This window comes from Wickerhamomyces ciferrii, contig 00007, assembly GCF_000313485.1.
Source record: "Wickerhamomyces ciferrii WGS project CAIF00000000 data, strain NRRL Y-1031 F-60-10, contig 00007, whole genome shotgun sequence".
Lineage (NCBI taxonomy): Eukaryota > Fungi > Ascomycota > Saccharomycetes > Phaffomycetales > Wickerhamomycetaceae > Hansenula > Hansenula ciferrii.
The window spans coordinates 197,720-217,710 of NW_011887733.1; the positions used below are offsets into that span (position 1 = coordinate 197,720).

Here is a 19,991-nt window from a genome sequence, read left to right on the forward strand (position 1 = left end):
GAAATCCGGACACCACATAATAATGAAATTTAAGTTCCATGTTTACATATTTTGATTTTAATTTAAATACAAATTGAATTCCTTTGATTTCCATGATTTTTATCTTCTTCAATGGATTGGATAGAAACTTCATCAGGTAATAGAATCTCCAAACAAGCACAGATCTATGGTTCAGATCATATCTTAATCTCAGGTAACACCACTGTGAGTCCCAATGTCATACTTCATGGTGATGTTAAATTACAACAAGATGAAAAATCAAGTTTACAAATTGGTAAATTTTGCTTTATAGATCAAAAAGTTGATATAACACCTCCATTGGTTCATAAAGGGTGAGTTCACTACTACAGGTTTTATTATAAACCAAATAAATACCATTAAATTCAAAAAAAACGCCATAACTAACCAAACCAATCCACCAGTGATAAACTATATAAACAAAGTAAAATTGGATCTTATACTATAATAGGATCAAATTCAATCATAAAATCATCAAATGTTGGGACAAGAGTTCAAATAGGTCCTAATTGTTCCATTGGGAACAATACCAAGATATATGATTGTGTTATAATTAATTCAAATGTTAACATACCTGATAACTCAATAATACCACCATTTAGTATTGTTTCCCAATCATCATCAAACACATCATGTATTCAAATTATTCCACTTCATGAATCTTATAAGAAAATAATTGAAATAAATTCCAAATTAAGTTATGTTAATAACCAATTCACACCTTCAGAAATCCCATAACCTTGACCAATACCACAACATGGAACAATTAACCATTCAACCTGGGTTAAACTTGACAAATCTAATCTTTTCTCCATTACTCTTGTATTCATTAAATTTAATAAATCATGTTTATTCATAAATATTAAAATTTTTTCCAATACTGATGTATGAGATAATGAATGAATTAAATTTTTAACATGATTTAAATATTTTAAATTTGTTATTTGAGTGGAATCCATCACTAAAATTAAACATTTTGTATCATAAAGAAAATTCTTATATGTTGTTATTGGTGTGGAATTTGATAATGCAATTATATCTAATGGAACTTTTAATGAATCAATATGTTCTAATATAGCTAATAATGAAATGTTAATGAATGACTTATGCTTTATAATATGGTTTCTTGTAACTTACTTTTTTTACCTGATTGTTCTGTACCTAAGAATAACACTTGTTTAGATTGTTGTTTTTTAAATCTTTTAAATATGGATTCTTTTGAAGAACCTTGAAGTATTTGAATCATTTATATAGATCTATCATGTATAATAAGCTTCTTTTCTTTAATAAACCTTTTTGTGATATATCTTCACCCTTTTATCTTGAAATCTTTGATTTTGACTTTTGAGGCGTCTTTGTAATATTGATAAGTATCTCGATGCTTCTCTTCTTAAATCACCAATATTGTAATTTATCCAAACAGGAAATTTAATAATTGTGTACCTTACTTCAACAGCCTTAGTTATCAAGCTGACGTTGAAGAAATGATGATTAAAGATCCTTGAATTGAATCAAACAGATCATGAGTTTACTCTTGAATCTTGATCAACCATAATTTCCAATTAGGGATATATACCAAACAAAGTTAGCCTAACGTGTTTAATACATGAACAATGTCAATGAAGTATAAACTAGAGATAAACTGCATAGAGTAACTTTGAAACTTGGGTACAATTGGGTAAAAAGTTGTAAAAAAAATGTATGTAAATAACGGTATGTTAAGGTACCAGATTTGATTTGAAATTGGATCTAGCGGAATTATCTATATACCAAGTTCCACAGCTTAACAATTCATCAACATATCAAAGAGCTTTAGTACTACGTATATGATTAAAGTATCGATGATATATTACCATATGGCTTTACATTAACCCCTATCATGTCTGAAATGCAATGTGTGATAGACTGATAGTAGTCCTGACTAATTCATGGTATCAACTAAAAATTCAAAAGCCTTGAGTAAAAATTTTCAGATGTTTGATGCACAGTTTGTAAATCTTTGTTAATTAGAGATCTTCATCTAAAGCCAGTGAGCCAGTGTATGAGCCAATTAGAAGAGAGTATTCCAATACATTGCTGGTTGGTAGCTAGGAGTATACGCTGGGTAGTGCGCTGGTGGACCGTGGTACTTGTTACGCTGTTAATTGTGCGCTAGTTTAAGCATTGATAAGTTTATAGAGGTCATAAATATCATGATTCAAATTTCATAGCAATTGGTTTGCCAGTTGGCCTCAACTCAAGAGCAAGTGACAAGTAGACGTATCGATCATTACTCAACTAATTCTCGGTTACAAATGTGACCGAGTGGTGAACCAAAACATTGTGGTTCGTTTGAATCGTTTCTATAAATACAAAATAAAAAAGTTGTTAAAAAATAGCCAGCCACTCTTTTTGTGGTAAGCATATTTCGGATTTTCAAAAAGTCACCTGACGCGTCACATGATATAATCTTCAGTATTTTCAGGGTAATCTCTATGGTCGCGGCCGCGAATTTCTCAATTTCGCGACCAGAATTAAGCCATTCAATAAATTTTGTTGTTGTTATTGGGAATTCAAAAGTAAATAAACTGGATTTTTAGGTTTATATACTCATCAATTAACTAATATTATACACAATGTCTGGTATGTAACTGTGGATATGGGGAGGGTGGTCAATATGGCTGAATTCAATTGGTTCTCTTTTGGCAAAGATACATTAATTGAACCAAATTCAGTCATCAGTTTATCCTTTAATTGAATGAATATTTTACTAACATTTACCAATAGTCGATTTCAACACCTTAGCTCGTATGTGAATAATAATATATTGGATTTTTGAATATTCATGGGAACATTATCACTAACAATTGATAGAACAATTCACTGAATTTTACTACAACCAATTCGATTCTGATAGATCACAATTAGGTAACTTATATGTAAGTAATTATATCAAAAATAATATTGTTTCAATCACTAACAACAACCTCTAGAGAGAACAATCTATGTTAACTTTTGAAACTTCTCAAGTTCAAGGTGCCAAAGATATTGTTGAAAAATTAGTTTCATTACCTTTCCAAAAAGTTGGTCATAGAATTACCACTTTAGATGCTCAACCTGCTTCTCCAAATGGTGATGTTTTAGTCTTAGTCACTGGTGAATTATTAGTTGATGAAGAACAAAACCCACAACGTTATTCTCAAGTCTTCCATTTGATTCCAGATGGTTCTTCTTATTATGTCTATAATGATATTTTTAGATTAAACTATGGTGCTTAATTTTAAAATCAAAGAAATTGGTGTCTTTTAATTAATAAAACTTATATACCTCAATTTTTTAATCTGAATAAATTTAACGTCTTTAATTAGAAAACAATGGATCATTTTATTTGTTTTTGTAGTTTATTATCAAAATACTTGATTTCACTTTTATTGCGTATATTGCGAATTAAATACTTCCGAATCTCAATTTCAGATTTCTTCTATAAAATTACATTTGACAGATCAAAATTAACCGCAATATTAAAACATCAACAAACACAACATTTCAATTCAATAACAATCACAGTAAATTCAATATGTCCAGTCTAGGTGATATCATTGCTTCCAAAAGACAAGATTCAGATGATGAAAATGATTCATTTGAAAATGATGATTTTGAATCAGATGTTCCTAAAATTCCAACAAGACCAAAACAATCAGATCAAACAAGTTCAAGCTCAAATTCAATCCCACAAATACCTAAAAGACCTTCAAAACCAAGTATAGCTTCTTCAAATGATTCAACCCCACAAGTACCAAAACGTCCAAGTGGTGATAAAAAGGAAGGTGAATCAATTGAAAGATCACAAAGTCCAATTATTCCACCTCGTCCAAAGAAACAATCAAATAATGATACTATAATTTCAAACCAATTAGATGAGGAAAAAGGTGAAGAATCAATTGGAGATTCTTTAAAACATACAATTGAAAAAATTCCAGTTGTTGGTGGATTAATAAATGATGATAATGATGATGAAAACACAGCGGATGAAGTTGAGAATAAAGATCAACAATCTGTTCCAATCATTCCTAAAAGACCACAAAGAAAAAATAAGGTTGAAGAAGAAGATAAGGATGTTAAGTCTGAAGAACAAGTACCAATTATACCTTCACGTCCTCAAAAATCTGAAACTAAAGAAATTGAATCTGAGAAACCTGAAGAAACTGAAGAAACTAAAGAAGCTGAGGAATCTCAATCTATTCCAATCATTCCTAAACGTCCTTCCAAAAAAACTATTGGTACAGATGATGATGTTTTAAAATTAGCTAAAGATGATCAATTTAAATCAGCAGAAGATTTTGAACAATCAAATGTTAATGATGATGTTGAATTAGGAGCTGATGAGATTGAACAAAGTGTTAAAGATACAGTCAAGGAACAAGATGATGAGGAAGGAGAAATCGCTAAAGAATCAAAAGATCCAGAAGTTACAGAAGCATCCGAGGTCAAAGATACTGATAAAGATGTTGAACATAAAGAAAAAGAATCTCCAGTTGAATTAGAAAAAGATATATATGATGCTAAACCAACAGATTCACCAATTGTTAAATCAAATGAAATTACTACTGAAAACGAAGCATTAGATCTTGAAAAAGAACCAGGTTCAAGTGTATCATCAATTAATTCAAGAGATCTTAAAAATGAAGCTCAAGTTATTGATCAAATTGAAGAATCTACTTCTGATTTAAATAAACTTCAAAAATTATCTTCAGATGATTCAGTAAGTTCATCAAATGATTCATCATCTTCTAAAAATATTCCTATTATTCCAAAACGTCCTTCAAGACCTTCTAGATTAAGATCACAAATTGATGAATCAAGTTCATCAATTGAAGATGATGAAGTTGAATCAGGAGTTAAAGCTGAAGTCAAACCTGATATTAAACCGGAACAAAATAAAGATGAAGTTGATTCAACTGAAAATGTTTTATTACAAAATAATTATGAATTAGGTGCATTAGAATCAAAATTAACTGAAAAAAAATTATCCAAACAAGAAATTTTACAAAAGGAATCGCTAGAAGATAATGAATCAAAATCAAAACCAATTATCCCATCAAGACCAGTTAAACCCAAACCAACAAGCGAAACCTCTTCAAATGAATCAATCCCAACAAAAGGTAAAGCACCACCACCAGTTCCTAAAAAACCATCAAGTAAAATTGCAGCATTTCAAGAAATGTTAAGAAAAAATCAAGAACAAGAAAGATCTCAAAGAGAAAATAATGAATCAGAGGTACCTAAAAGACCTCAATTCCAGAATAAATCAGATTCATCTGAATCCATAGATCGTTCAAAATTTAAACAAAATTTAACTGGTTTATTTGCATTACCTGGTATGACAAGACCTGGTGCAACAATTCCAAAAAATTTACAAGAAGAATCAGTTGGTACCAATGAAAATGATGAAGATGAATCAAAAGAAGTTAAACCAAATGTTAGAAGATCAAGAGCTAAAGGACCAAGGGGTAAAAGAACTGCAAAAGTTGAAAAAGTTGAAATTCCAGATCATAGAGTTATTAAAGTTGTTGATGTTTGGTCAAGTGGGTTTAAAAGTTCTGGCATTCAATATGATAATAAGATTGAAGATGTTAAAGTTGATAAAGATGATAAAATTGATAAACAAGATGATATCGATATTGGAAAGGAAAGTACAGATGATATTGATATCGATGATAAGACTGATAAAGATTATATTAATATTTCTGAACCTACCCCAAAAACAATTGAAGAAAAATTATTTAAAGATTCAACAGAGAATATAAATTTAGAAGATTCTAAAGATGTTACTAAAGAAGATAAAGGTTATGAATCAGATAATAATGATACACCAGATGATACAGAATCTTTCCAATCTATAAAACCAATAAAATCTAAACCTGAATTGATAAAAAGTGAATCAGTTAAATCTACATTATCAAATGAAACAGGAATTGATGATGAAGAAGAAGAAGCTCAATCAACTACAAGTTCTTTAAAACCATTAAAATCTAAATCAGAATTAGCTAATGATGCATCAATAAAATCATTAAAGTCTGAAGATGTTGAGACTTTAAGTACAGTTAATCCTCAAGATTCAACTGAAGTTTCAAAAGACAGTAGAAATTTAGATGAATTTAGTTTCGATGCTAGTGATGTCAAAGAATTGAAAGATAAACTTGATGATGAAGAATTTGTTGATGCTCAAGAATGATTGAATGTGTGTATGATATAGCATTTTATATAAGAACAACTGTATGATTTTAAGTACAATTGTGTAAATCATGGACCCTTTAATTGATCAATGTACACTTTAAAGGGTCTATAACTCCTTTCAAGTTTAGTGTGGTATAACTACTATAATAAGTCACCGAGAAGTTAGATAACTAAACTTTAACCCACATATAGTTTACCGATTTGAGCCTTCAATTATATAAATTAATCTTGATTAACGCGATTATCAATTTGGTTATTAAAGTATTTCAAGAATCAAGATACCAAGATGTAAACAATAATACGCGTAAGGTGAACAACGAAACAGCAATAGATCATGAAGAATTGCAACACATATAGAAAACGTGGTGAATTCAAATATGAAGATTTATATACAGAAGATTAGAAACATTTTGAACACCTTTACCAAAAATAGATTCAAATTTCATACCCATAAATCTTTATACTTATCCAATTCTAGAATCAACCAACGACACAGTGGTAAGGTAACTGGTACAAGTACTAAGTACGGCTCCTTGTAGGCTTGAAGGAAGGAATTTTGAATTGTCTAGGCAGAAATGAACAGAGGGTCTTTTAGAGGGAATGAGTTAAACGCTAGGCAGAGGTAGACAGAACTTATGTTTTAAGGCTGTGTTTATATTGGGAGAAATCTTGTGTTCTTGTGTCTTCAAACGGCTTTTGATTTCTCCGTAGTGTTGCTTAAGGTCAAAGTAGCCATCAGCAGGACATCAACACACTTCAATTGAACCCTTGAACCCTTGGATTGAATGATGATTCCCATGATATACACGATGTTCAACTAGGTAACTACGTACATAGCACACTTCTGTTTACGTCCCGACTCCCATTGAACATCTGATCAACTGATTTGATTTGATTTGTTCAGCTGAGATTCGACTCATTCGAGAATCAATTTGGATTTTGCACTTGCGTCATCAGGAACCGAGAAGAATATACAATTGTTGGTTATAAATGAGTGACTTTGTTAGTAAAAGATACCATTTAAGCTGGTAAACTAGGTGAACAAATACCATAGATTCCATATCTCAAATAATATCTGCACCTTTTCTAACAAAAATCACCTGTTATTAGCTTATCTTGCTATGAACCAAATCTGTACGTTGGTAATTCAGCGTTCTCGGGATATGCACCCGCTTTGTTTTGACAGTTGATTTTGAAATTTTTGTTTATGTCTTGTAAATCAAAAGGAAAAAAATCATGAAACAAAAACAAATCATTTGTATAAAGAGTTCCAAGAACCCTCTAAATTTGAATTCCTTGAATCTCCAAGCCATTCTTGAAAAAAAAAATCTCCTTCAATCATTGCTTAACAGATCCCTTAAGAATTTGATCTCCAAGAATATTTGAACGCTAAGACTAAAGAACTGCCTTCATTTTTTTCTTGTTTATCTTTTGACTTTTCTATATATAAAGTATATGAGAGTATTTTGAAAACATATCAAGGTTTCACATTCATTCGTTAATAAATTCAACAATTCATTCATTCATTCCAACTTTTATTCATTCGTTTGAACATACAAAATAGATCAAAGTTATAATGAAGTTCTCCACAATTTCAGCTTTAGCTTCATTAACTTCATTAGTTACTGCTGCTTTACCACCAATCAATGTCACTGGTAATGCTTTTTGGAACACTGAAACTGGTGATCGTTTCTATATAAGAGGTGTTGATTATCAACCAGGTGGTTCTTCAAATTTAACTGATCCTTTAGGTGATGAATCAATTTGTAAAAGAGATATTGAATATTTTAAAGAATTAGGTATTAATACCATTAGAGTTTATTCTATTGATAATGAACAAAGTCATGATGCTTGTATGGAAGCACTTGATGATGCTGGTATTTATTTAATCCTGGATGTTAATACTCCAAAAGCTTCAATTTCAAGAGCAAGTGCTAAATGTTCATATAATGTTAAATATTTACAAAATGTCTTTGCAACAATTGATGAATTTGCTCAATATGATAATGTTCTAGGTTTTTTCGCTGGTAATGAAGTTATTAATGATGATAAATCAACTGCTACTGCAACTTATGTTAAAGCTACTGTTAGAGATATGAAGAAATATTTAAAAGCTAGAGGTTTTAGAGCAATCCCAGTTGGTTATTCTGCTGCAGATGTTGATGAAAATAGATTACAAGCTGCTGAATATTTCAACTGTGGTGATGATGAAGATGCAAGAATTGATATGTTTGGTGTTAATGATTATTCATGGTGTGGTGATTCTTCATTTCAACAATCTGGTTATAAAGAAAAAGTTACACTTTATGCTGGATATTCTGTTCCAATTTTCCTTTCAGAATTTGGTTGTAATGAAGTTCCAGGCTCAAGACCTTTCACAGAGATTGAATCAATTTATTCAACTGATATGTCTGGTGTTTTCTCTGGTGGGTTAGTTTATGAATATTCTCAAGAAGATAATAATTATGGTTTAGTTGATATTGATGGTGATTCAGTTACAAAACGTGATGATTTCAATAATTTAGCTGAACAATATAATAAAACCAAGAACCCAGAAGGTAATGGTGGATTTAATTCTCAATCTTCAAATTATTCAGAATGTCCAGATTTTGAAGATGGTAAATGGGAAGCAAATAATACATTACCAGATATGCCATCTGCTGCATCTGTTTTCTTTGAAAGTGGTGCTGGTAAACCATTAGGTACAAATGCAGGTGATACTCAATGGGCTTGTGGTGATGATGATGATTTTAAATTTAGTTCAGATTCAACAACAAGATCTGCCACTACAGGTGGATCACAAAGTTCTGGATCATCAGGATCAAGTTCATCAGGTTCAGGTTCATCTGCATCAGGTTCAGGTTCATCAGAATCAAGTTCTTCAAGAGGTTCAGGTTCTAATTTAGCTATTCCAACTGTTTTCAATATTGCTTATTTGATCTTAGATAATTTTGGTGGTATTTGTTTATTAACTTTTGTTTTAGCTTCAGTTATTGCTATTACTGTTTGAACATTTGATAACTTTTCTTAATCATTTTAATTTTAATTAATATCATTAATATCAGTGTTCACAACTAATTTTTATATTTATATTATTCACCTTCTTTCCGTTTTGTTTTATGTTTCTTATTTTGTTATAAATACGTTTTAGATCTATACATCATATCTACATGTAGTTTTAATATATTTTTAGTACCCATACTATTATAAAATCCATATTTAAAAAATATCCTATATAAAACCTATTGTAATTTAACATTTCTAATCAAAGAAACACAAACAAAAAAAGAGACAAAAAAGAAAACACACATATGACAAAATTTTGTGAATAATACATATGAAAATATATAAAATTGGTATATCACTTTTTTAAACAAAGCAAAGAAAAAAACTCCAGAACAGAACCAAAAAAGAACAAATATTCTATACAAATCAATTGTATAATCTTCTATCTAATTCTCTTAAAACATTAGCAACACTTTGAACTTCAACTTGCATACCTCTTGTAGTTAATTTCCCAACCAAGGTACTAAAATCAACTGAATTAAATTCTTTATGACGACTTAAAGTTTTATAAGCATCTGCACATGGTATGAAAATACCTTTTTGTTGATCTAATATTGAACCAGGAATTAAATTTGAACTTGAACCAGGTGTTGAATTATTACCATTAGAATTAGAATTGGAATTGGAACCTAAATTTGTTGTAGTTTTATGTAATGAATTTAATTCCTCCTCTTGTAAAGAAACAGTTAAAGGTGATGAAACTTTTGATGAAACATTTGATAAAGGTGGACTAACAGGTGATGGTTTTTTCAAAGAATCAGATTTAGCCCTTTCAATACTATTCATACCGTTGGTGGTTGGTTCCTTAACCTCTTTATCTTGTTCATCTTCTTCAGCTTTACTTGCAATTGTTGTACAAAATAATGTGGACATTGGATCTAATTGACATTGATTACAAGTACCTGGATTACCTGTACAACCTCCTCCATTATTTGTTTTGGTTTCTGTAGAAGTAACATCACCTAATTGTTTTTTTGAATCTTCAATTGAATCTGTTGCTTTTGGTGTAGAAATACTTGATCTATGAATTTCACTAATTTCCACTGTTGGACCCGGGTGTAATACTGGTAATTTATTTGGTTTAGAATCAATATGATTATTTTGCTTTTGATTTGATTGTTGAACAATAGATCCATTACGAATTGGTGGTAAGGTGGAATCTCTTCTATGATCATGGTTTTGTAATTCTGCTATAGCTGATGCAGCTTCCTTAGCAGCTTCACGACAAACACATGGTGAATCATCTGAACAGAATCCACATTGTTCCATTGGTGATTCAAAATTTGAATTTGAATTATCAAATACATTTGTTGTAAAATTTTTAGCTTCATCTGATATTTGATCAGTATTAGTTTCTTTTTTCAATTTTTTAAATTTTGGCATTGGTTTTTTACCTTTTAATTGATTATTTGATTTGGCAAATTTAGAAGTATAATCAATTTCAATTGATTCAGAAGGTTGTTTTCTTTTTAATGAAACAGGAGCCATAGGTTGGAAAGAATCAATATTTTCAATTTTTGGATTTTGAAATTGTTCTTGTTGTAATAAACGTTGTTGTTGAACTTGTTGTTGATTTCTTGGAGGTCTAAGACCAACAGATTCACAAATACAATCATCTTTAATACAAACACCACAGTCATAATTATCCGTAGGTTGTTGTTGTTGTTGTTGTTGTTGTGGAGCAGTTGAGTTATTTTGTGATGAAACTGAAGTTTTATGAGTTGATGGGGTATTATTATTTGAACTTGAAGAATTTGGAGAGTTTGAATATGCAGGAGAAATGACTTGAGATGATGATCTTTGATGTGGATGAGGATGTGGATGTGGATGTTGATGCTGTTGATGTTGATGTTGATGCTGTTGGGTTTGATATTGTTGTGGTATTTGAGGTGTATTTGCTTGAGAAGTTGAAGGTTTGAAATAATTTAATGGAGATGGAGCATTTACAGTACCATTGGAGTAAACAGCAGGAGATGAATGATTTGAACCATTATTTATACTTTGATGTTGACTTTGTTGACCATTTTGATTTATTGATTGTTTAAAATTTGAATATTCATTTTTAACATCATTTAAATTTTTTAATAAATATTTATTCTCCATTTGTAATTTATTAATTATATTTTTCAAATTTAATTCATTTATATCTCTTTCTTTTTCCACTTCACTTAATTTTTCTTCTAATTCAGCAACTCTTGTAGCTCTTCTTTCTCTAAAAGCTCTTTGAGCAGCTCTATTTTGAGCTTTCCTCTTTGTAGCAGGAGTATCAGCACTTGGTTTTCTACCAGGTTTTGGTCTTGGAGGTAATACCCATTCTCTTGAAGTAACAATCTTTGCAATAGGTTGACCAGAAGGTCTAGGGGTGATTGCAGGAGTTGAAGCACTTGTATTATTCATTTGTAATGGGGAAGGTGCTAAACTTGAAGCAGGCGAATTAGCAGCACTCATTGTGCTTTGAAATATTGAAATAAAGGAGACTTAATACAACCAGTTGGAAATGATAGTGATGATAATGATAGTGTATACTCTCCAAGTATGAGTAGTTATTTCTGTGTCAAAAGTAGTGGTTGTTTAAACTTTTCAATGAAAATTTGATGATAATGGAAAAAAGGGTGTATTTCTCGTAATAATCAGCTCTTGATCTTTGGATGTGCAATTAATGTGTGTATTCTGGAGACTTGATGTATGGGAACTAGAGCTATCTCCTTTCTATCTTCCAGTGTTCTCAGTTGAAACAATAAGCACTTGTTACTTCTAAAACTCTTTCAAAATCTGAAATAATCTGGTTAAAAAGTGTTAAATGAATTGAAAACTGTTGATGTTTATTGGCATTTCAAGTAAAAAATTATCAATTTGATCAGCGACAAGGAACAACAAATTCGCGAAAAGAGATTAGAAAAGACGAAAGAAAACACTTAGATATTGGGGAAAAGTGGGAATTTCAAAGGGAAGGAGTGGGAAATGGTGTAATTTGACTTGATATTCATAATGAAACCAGTAATATTACCCTTAGAATGCAATAATATCCCAGTATTCCACCTCCTATTAACCAAACTTTTACCATTAAAACAAATCCCCGGTTGTGAATTAGCCTGTTATGAGTGGCTAGAAATGATTTAAGCTTGTATGGATTATGTAATGATTGTACTGTGGATTATGTAATTATGAGTGATTAGGTAAGTGATTATATAATGTTGATGAAGGTCGGATCTCAATTTTTTAAAATAGGTCGGAAATATAAACTATTAGTATTCTTTTACTATGTATATCAAATCTATCTTGATCAAAAGAGCTGTTTATTATAGAGATAGAGGTTAGGATCAAAGAGTGATAGACTAGGAGCTTCAAAGTCCATCATGCTCATACATATAAGGAAATGTCCAGGTATAAGGTCCCAACAACAAAGGTTTTATACCCAACGTTCATCTTTGGATAAAGTTGGTAGCGTATTTGAGAAACTTCAATCTGAAAAATATAACAAACTGTTTAACTCACAAAAGGAAGATCTTAAAGTATTGAAAAACTCAAATATATCATTGAAAAAGATTAAAAAGGGTAAAAAGGAACATAAACACCTTGGTAAACGTGGAGTAAATACCAAATTTAAAAAATCATCAAATTATAACTTATCAGATCTTTCAAAATGCATTAGAACAGCTACAGGTGCAATATACCCCTTGCATCAATCAGATGATCATATATCTGCTTATGATCATGTTCAATCACCAATTTTCCAAAAACAATATAATACAAATCCAATTTATGAACCCATCCCAGTGGAACAAAAAGGTGAAGTACCACCATTACAACATCAATTATCAAGAGTATTATTTCAACATGGTCCACAATTTTTACAAGATCCAAGATCAAAAGTTTATAATTTTGATCCTTTCCTACAGAAAATAATACCTTTAGATGAATTTAATATGAATTTAATACCCGGATATATCACTTCATCAAAAGATAAAATAATGTTGGAATTATCTTCCAAACTCCATACAAAATATTATAGTTCAACATCATCAATGACTGGAATATTAAGTCATTTACATTTTTTAATTTCAAATTTTAGACCAAGTTATTTAGATGATTTCTCCAAAAATATAAAATATAAATTTGGTACTTTTACCAAAAGTGCAAAATTACCAGGTTCAGTTATTGTTAGAAATATGGGACATGGGAAATATGCAATTGATAGTGATAAATCTGCAGATAGAGAAATATTATTATCACAATTAGGTCATGTTTTGGAGAAATTATTAACTTCTACACCAGATCATTTCCAAAAACATAGATTAGATTCCAATTCAACAGATCCACCAACTGAAATAAATTCATATCATTATGCTAAAATGGGGGATTTCCTTTTAAGATCACAATTAGATTGTAAAGATGATAGATTACCAGGGAATGGAACATTTGATTTGAAAACAAGAGCTGTATGTGCCGTAAGACATGATATGATTAAAAATGAATATGATTCTATAACAGGTTATGAAATTAATAAATTAAATGGTGAATATGAATCATTTGAAAGAGAATTATTTGAATTATCTAAATCTACATTATTAAAATATTCATTACAAGCAAGGATTGGTAATATGGATGGTATTTTCGTTGCATATCATAATATTTCAAGAATGTTTGGATTTGAATATTTACCATTAGAAAAAATTGATAAAATTTTAAATAATTTTGGAAGTTTAAAACAGGATAAATCAAATTTTATAAATTTAAAAAATTTCAAAAATGATCCAGAAGATGAAATTAATTCAATTGGATTAGATTCAAAATTATCAACAAAATGGAGTAATGATGAATTTAATATATCAATAAAAATCTTGAATGATTTATTGGATATAATTACAAAAGATTATTTACCCTTACAATCATTTAGATTAATTTTTAAAGCCGTGGAAAAGGGTTCATTCCAATCAGTGTTGAATGTTATAGCATCACCAATAACAGATGATGAAATTAATTCAATTCAAAATTCTGGATATAAATCAAATAAAATTTTATTAGAAGATATTGAAGAACCCCAAGGTAAATCACAAAAACAACAAGATCATATGAATTCTCATATTGAAAAATTAAGAGAATTAAATGAAAGAACTATGAAAAGCCCAATTGGGTTCCAAGTTTATATTAATACAGAATTAAATAATCAAAACACCAAGATGAGACATCCAAAATATAAATCCATAGAAGATGATTTAAAAATTTCAATTAAAATTGATAAAATGAACAATCCAAATGAAATTAAATCAATGGGTATAAAATTCTTAGAAGAAAAAATTAAAATGCTTTCACAAAATACCATAAAGAATGATGATGAAGTTGATATATTCATTAAAATTTTAAGAGCTTTTGGACAAAAAGGTTTATTGAAAAGATCAAAAGAGGAAAAAAATGATTTAAAGAAAATATGGAATAGAGATTGATATAGATCCCTTGTATATAATCATGTATATATTGTAATTACAAATATGATACTTATTTTAAAGTTCATCAAAATTCATGTATGATTTATGCATATGCAAGTCTATATAATGCAATAATGTAATTCCATAGATTATATGATAATTCTATATGAAGGTGTTTTATTTTAATTTAGCTGATCGCTAAATTAAACCCTCAACTCATATAATTCCACAGATTGAGGTTCTGGAATATAATAATATTTATAATAAACATATTGATACCCAATATAAAAATCCAATGACATTTGAAATAATGCAAAAAAAAGAAAAATCCCACTTATATTTTTAGCCCCAAATATTAAATAACCAATCTTGGTAAAATCACCACCTAACCAACTTACAAGTAATAATAATTTAAACCCCTGGACATGTTTTAATTTTTTCAATAATAAAATTTGTGGTAATGGTAGCAAAGATTCAACAAATAATCCTATTGTACCTAAAAATTCACCAAATTTTAAATAATCATTGAAAACCCATGTTAAAAAAGACATGGTTAATGTGAATCTAAATAAGAATTTCCAATACATTAATTCATTATTCCATTGCCAAAATGAACCAATTCTTTGATATTTAGAATCAAAAAAATTTATAAATCTATTAAGCACACTTTTAAGTATACCTTGAACCAACACCAATAATTCCATGCCAAATTTTCCCTGTTTCTTATCCCATTCATGATATTCCCTCACCAAATCCATTTTCAAATTCCCATCATATTGTTCTAATAAATCAAAATCATATTCTCTTGGTCTAAATTTTAATGAAGTTCTTAATAATAACAATTGTATAAAAATCATAACTATACTTTGTCTAAGCAAGGCTTGTTCATATGGTATAATAAAATAATAACAAATTCTTAAAGAGGCAGCTATAAGCATCGTTGCACAAATATCAATGGAAAACCCCAATGAAGTTTTCTTTTTTTGAATTGATAATATTGTAGTACCATATGAAAATAATGGTGTGAATGAAATGATATTTGATGCTATGAGTTCCATGGTTAACCATTCTGGTAAATAGAACTGATCTATAGTGGGGACTTTTATATTTTCCATGGTGATCTGGGTTATTCTAGTAGTATTTGTATGGTGGTATTATCTATTTTTATGGTGATATCTATAATTTTGTACTATTTCAAGATTTTTCAAGGCTTTGTTTATTTTTCAACGGGAATCGGTATAATATTTTTTTCGTTTCGCGTATATACAAAATAATCAACTTCAAATCATTTATTTTATCAACTTCTACTTTCTAATCTTGAATATATTGTATTGTATCTTTATTTTACTCTGCCAATTTGGCTTTTTCCACATCATCTTTATCATTTGGTTTTAATTCTTTAAATTCAATTTCTTCCCTAATTTCCATTTGTTGTTCTTGAGGAGGTTTAACCACAGGTGATTTATTTTGAGTTGAACCATAACTATACAAGAATGCACCAAAAAACACTAGGAAAGCACCAAATGAACCTGTTTTACTTAAACTATTATTAAATAACCACATACTTAATAATAAACTTGTGAATTTTCTTAATAATAATACAACTGATACTGTTAATGCTGTGGTATTACCTGCAAGCATATTTGCACCACGAACACAAAAAAATTGAGTTAGGACATTTAAACCCAGGTAAACAACTTGTTTAGGGAATTCCCAACCTAAAATATTAAAAGTTTCCGGATATTCTAATAAAGCTTTAAATTCTGATATAATTTTTGGTAAAATGAATATAAAAATTGGTAAACCAAATAAATGAGAATAAAAAACATTTTCTTGCCAATGTTTACCATATTTTCTATAAGTTTCTTCATTATATAATCCTAAAAGGGCCATTAAGATAGCTGCAAATAACAGCACACCAATACCAATGAAGAATAATACATCATTTGATATAGTTTCTAAGAATCCACCAGTGGATTCAATTTCATCTCTCTTGGATAAAAATTCTGAATCTTTATATAAAGTTGTTATAATAGCACCTAAAGTTAATAATAAAGCTGAAGCAATTTGAGTTCTATTATATGTCTTTTTAGCAATTAACCAACCAATAATCATAACAACAGCAGTTCCAGAACTTCTAAAAATAATATGAATTGGTATAGAAATTTTAAATATAAATACAGAATTATTTAAAATACTAATCAAAAAAAACATAATAATAGTTAATGACCATCTTTTCAATGGAACTTTATTCTCTTTAATATAAAAAGGTGGTCTTGTCTTATCAAAAAAATGAATATAACCCTCAAGAGCAATAAATAAAAATTGTGCAAATGTTACAATATTACCAGAATCTGGATTTGTTGTAACGATTTTTTCTAATGTGAAAACATTTGAACAACATCCACCAAAGATTAAACCTAGGATTAGAAGCCAATCTTTAATAGCAATTTGTGTGATGGCACTTAATTTTGGATTAACCATTGTTTCCTAATCCCTTAAAAGCTGGAGTATATTAAGGCCTCCAAAACTTAATCTTATCTTTTGTACTTATTGTTACTTTAGAAATTCAACAGATTTTTTAAATTTCAAGATTTTATCAAGATTTTTTTATGCAGGTGGAAATTTTAAAAAGGGAGAAAATTTAAAAAAAAAAAAAAAAATTGTGGAATTAACACGGTTTTAAATTTGTTGATTGCCTAATTGGGTAATAAAAGTGTGGGATGTACATAGAATTACAGAAAGTATCAAATATTTAATAGATAAAGGTATATAGAGTATATAGAATGTATAAAGAATGTATATCAACAAGACTTCGTTCCTCAGTCTTGATTCTTCTTCTCAAACAGTGGTAAATAATCTCTTTCCCTTTTATTCCTTCTCCAAATAATACCAATAATTACAACACTTAAAACCCCTAAATAACCCCAAATTCCAAATTGATGTAAATAATCCAAATATCTTAAAGAATCAGGATATGGAGAATTAATCAATCTTCCATGGACTGAACCATTTGTTATCTTGTTTATTGATAATAGTGATTTACTCAGGTCTTTTAAATATGATTGATATTGAAAACCCCGGGAAATTATTGTTAAATCACCAGGTATTAAATCCAATCCATCCAATTCTTTATGTTTTGATAAATCGATATAAAAAAATTTGGGTTCTGGGTATAAAGGTTGTTTAATTTCTTTTCTTAATGATTTAATCATTTTTTTAAAATCATTTAAATTTTTATAATAATTTGCTTTTGATTGTTTTGTTGATCTTTGGTTTAAAAGTTGGGTATATGATGTATTTGATATTAATTCATTATATTCATGAATCTTGGCTAGATAAGGGTCTAATTGACCTGGTTGTTGAATTGGTAATATAACCATTGATTCTTTAGTCTTAAGGTCAAGTGATTTGGGTGTTAATTCTTTGAAAATTGGATTGGAATGAGTTTCAATAAATTGATTTAACTTATTTAAATCACGAGAATCCATTGGACCAAAACTTTGATAAATTGAAGAAGATAATGATAATTCTTTAAAATTAATTAGAGTAGGTAATGAAGAAAGATAATTTAATTGAAATTTATCTTCATTAAATTCATATTTTTGTTGATCTGATGATATATAATTAACAAGATTTTTCTGTTGAATTTCTAAAATTTTTAATAAATTTGAATCATTTGAAATGAAAAATTTTGTATTTGGTGATTCAATTAATTTTGGTAATAAATATGGTAAGATTTGTAGATCTTCTTTTGTTGTTAATTTTTCATCAAATAAATAAATGAAATAATTTTCCAAAGGTTCAGGTATGGTATCAATTGATTTGAGTTTTGTCTTAATTTTTGTTTGATCTAATAAATTTATTGAATCAATTTTTGTTAATGAAGAAATTTGTTTTGCTCTGGTGGCGAAATTAAAGATTTGTTTTGTATCTAATTCACCATGATAATCAATAGTTTTAGCAGTATCAAAACCTGGTATAATAAATTTAACTTGAGGTATAAAGTCATTGGCTAAACCTAATTCTTTACATATTTGTGAATTTGCATGACAATTTATATGACCAATTTGGAAATCTTTTGAATTTGATGTTAATTGATTTGATAAAATTGACCAAATTCTTTGGAATGTTAAACAATCTTCATAATATTCAGATTGTTGGAATACTTTATAATTTAATTCATCTAGGTTATCTAATTGAGAAGATGGCCAAAATGAAATTAACCATGGTTTTAATTGTGATTCACCCATTATTTTAATAATTTGTTCAGTAGTTAAATGTATTGATTTTGATTTTATATCCAGTCCAGTGTTTAATTCAATTGATTTTGATTGCATAAATTCAATTAAATCAGATTCTTTACGTTTTAATGATTTAGGATAATCTTGTATAAACCCTTGGGGACCATAAAGTTTTAAACTTGGATAAGCTCTAATTTGTTCCTTGTTACATAAATCACCTTGTTCCACACAATTTACTTGATGCATTGCAATGTTATATTGACTTTGGTTAAAATGATCTAATGTTGATTCCCATATTGGTTCAAAAGCTTTACAATGAGAACAATAAGGACTAAAGAATTCAATTAATGATAGATTGGATTGTTGTAATGTTGGTATGAATGATTTTGAAGTGAGTGATGGAGGTAGACATGAGACCAGTGGTAGTAGTAATAATATAAGTAGCATTGTGTGATCCCTAGATAATCATATAATAGATACCCATATAATACAATATACCATAGATATCAATATAATATAATATAATATAATAACACGCGATTTAATAATTCAATGCTTATATAAGTGATTACCTAATCATAATATGCGATTACTAATCACTTACATCAGCGGCTGTCAATCAAATCAGACAATCAATTTAATTTTAATCAAAGCAGACAATACAATACCATTAATGATATCAACTATACAATACACAATGATATATATACTAGAATACTAATACACTAGTCTATACTATACACTGATACACATATAGTCTAACTACTAACTAAAGTATTCAATCAATATATAATCAATATATATAATAATAATAATATAATTGTCTGCCCATGGGTCACCCTCCCGAATGCAACCCACTTATTCGTAAATTTAATATCCATTGTCTTTGAAATAAAGGATCAAAATTTAAAAGTGTAATTGGAAACTTTGATTATAATTGTATTACTAGTGATTAGACAACTGATATTATATTATATTATAGTATATTATATTATTATATTCATAGTCAATCAATATCATC

At 28.9% G+C, this 19,991-nt stretch overlaps 8 protein-coding genes across 8 annotated transcripts; 4 read left to right on the forward strand and 4 right to left on the reverse strand.

Annotated features, from left to right (window-relative positions):
- Positions 1-2,633: 2,633 nt before the first annotated feature.
- On the forward strand, positions 2,634-3,275 carry NTF2 (Ran GTPase-binding protein NTF2; the record flags this gene model as incomplete). The annotated part of the gene is made up of 3 exons (XM_011278997.1): positions 2,634-2,640; positions 2,872-2,925; positions 2,995-3,275. The coding sequence occupies 3 exons, from the start codon at positions 2,634-2,636 to the stop codon at positions 3,273-3,275; spliced, it is 342 nt and encodes a 113-aa protein (XP_011277299.1).
- A 299-nt stretch (positions 3,276-3,574) lies between these two features.
- Positions 3,575-6,232, forward strand: AIM21 (Aim21p; the record flags this gene model as incomplete). Its single annotated transcript, XM_011278998.1, has 1 exon — positions 3,575-6,232. One exon carries the CDS (start codon positions 3,575-3,577, stop codon positions 6,230-6,232), a length of 2,658 nt encoding a protein of 885 aa, XP_011277300.1.
- A 1,578-nt stretch (positions 6,233-7,810) lies between these two features.
- Positions 7,811-9,244, forward strand: GAS5 (1,3-beta-glucanosyltransferase; the record flags this gene model as incomplete). The annotated part of the gene is made up of 1 exon (XM_011278999.1): positions 7,811-9,244. One exon carries the CDS (start codon positions 7,811-7,813, stop codon positions 9,242-9,244), a length of 1,434 nt encoding a protein of 477 aa, XP_011277301.1.
- A 422-nt stretch (positions 9,245-9,666) lies between these two features.
- On the reverse strand, positions 9,667-11,748 carry BN7_442 (bZIP transcription factor; the record flags this gene model as incomplete). The annotated part of the gene is made up of 1 exon (XM_011279000.1): positions 9,667-11,748. The coding sequence occupies one exon, from the start codon at positions 11,746-11,748 to the stop codon at positions 9,667-9,669; it is 2,082 nt and encodes a 693-aa protein (XP_011277302.1).
- A 908-nt stretch (positions 11,749-12,656) lies between these two features.
- Positions 12,657-14,744, forward strand: PET127 (Pet127p; the record flags this gene model as incomplete). Its single annotated transcript, XM_011279001.1, has 1 exon — positions 12,657-14,744. The coding sequence occupies one exon, from the start codon at positions 12,657-12,659 to the stop codon at positions 14,742-14,744; it is 2,088 nt and encodes a 695-aa protein (XP_011277303.1).
- Positions 14,745-14,929: 185 nt separating this feature from the next.
- Positions 14,930-15,841, reverse strand: ANY1 (Any1p; the record flags this gene model as incomplete). The annotated part of the gene is made up of 1 exon (XM_011279002.1): positions 14,930-15,841. One exon carries the CDS (start codon positions 15,839-15,841, stop codon positions 14,930-14,932), a length of 912 nt encoding a protein of 303 aa, XP_011277304.1.
- A 229-nt stretch (positions 15,842-16,070) lies between these two features.
- YEA4 (Yea4p) lies at positions 16,071-17,210 on the reverse strand (the record flags this gene model as incomplete). Its single annotated transcript, XM_011279003.1, has 1 exon — positions 16,071-17,210. The coding sequence occupies one exon, from the start codon at positions 17,208-17,210 to the stop codon at positions 16,071-16,073; it is 1,140 nt and encodes a 379-aa protein (XP_011277305.1).
- Positions 17,211-17,548: 338 nt separating this feature from the next.
- EPS1 (protein disulfide isomerase EPS1) lies at positions 17,549-19,417 on the reverse strand (the record flags this gene model as incomplete). Its single annotated transcript, XM_011279004.1, has 1 exon — positions 17,549-19,417. One exon carries the CDS (start codon positions 19,415-19,417, stop codon positions 17,549-17,551), a length of 1,869 nt encoding a protein of 622 aa, XP_011277306.1.
- Between the last annotated feature and the right edge of the window lie 574 nt (positions 19,418-19,991).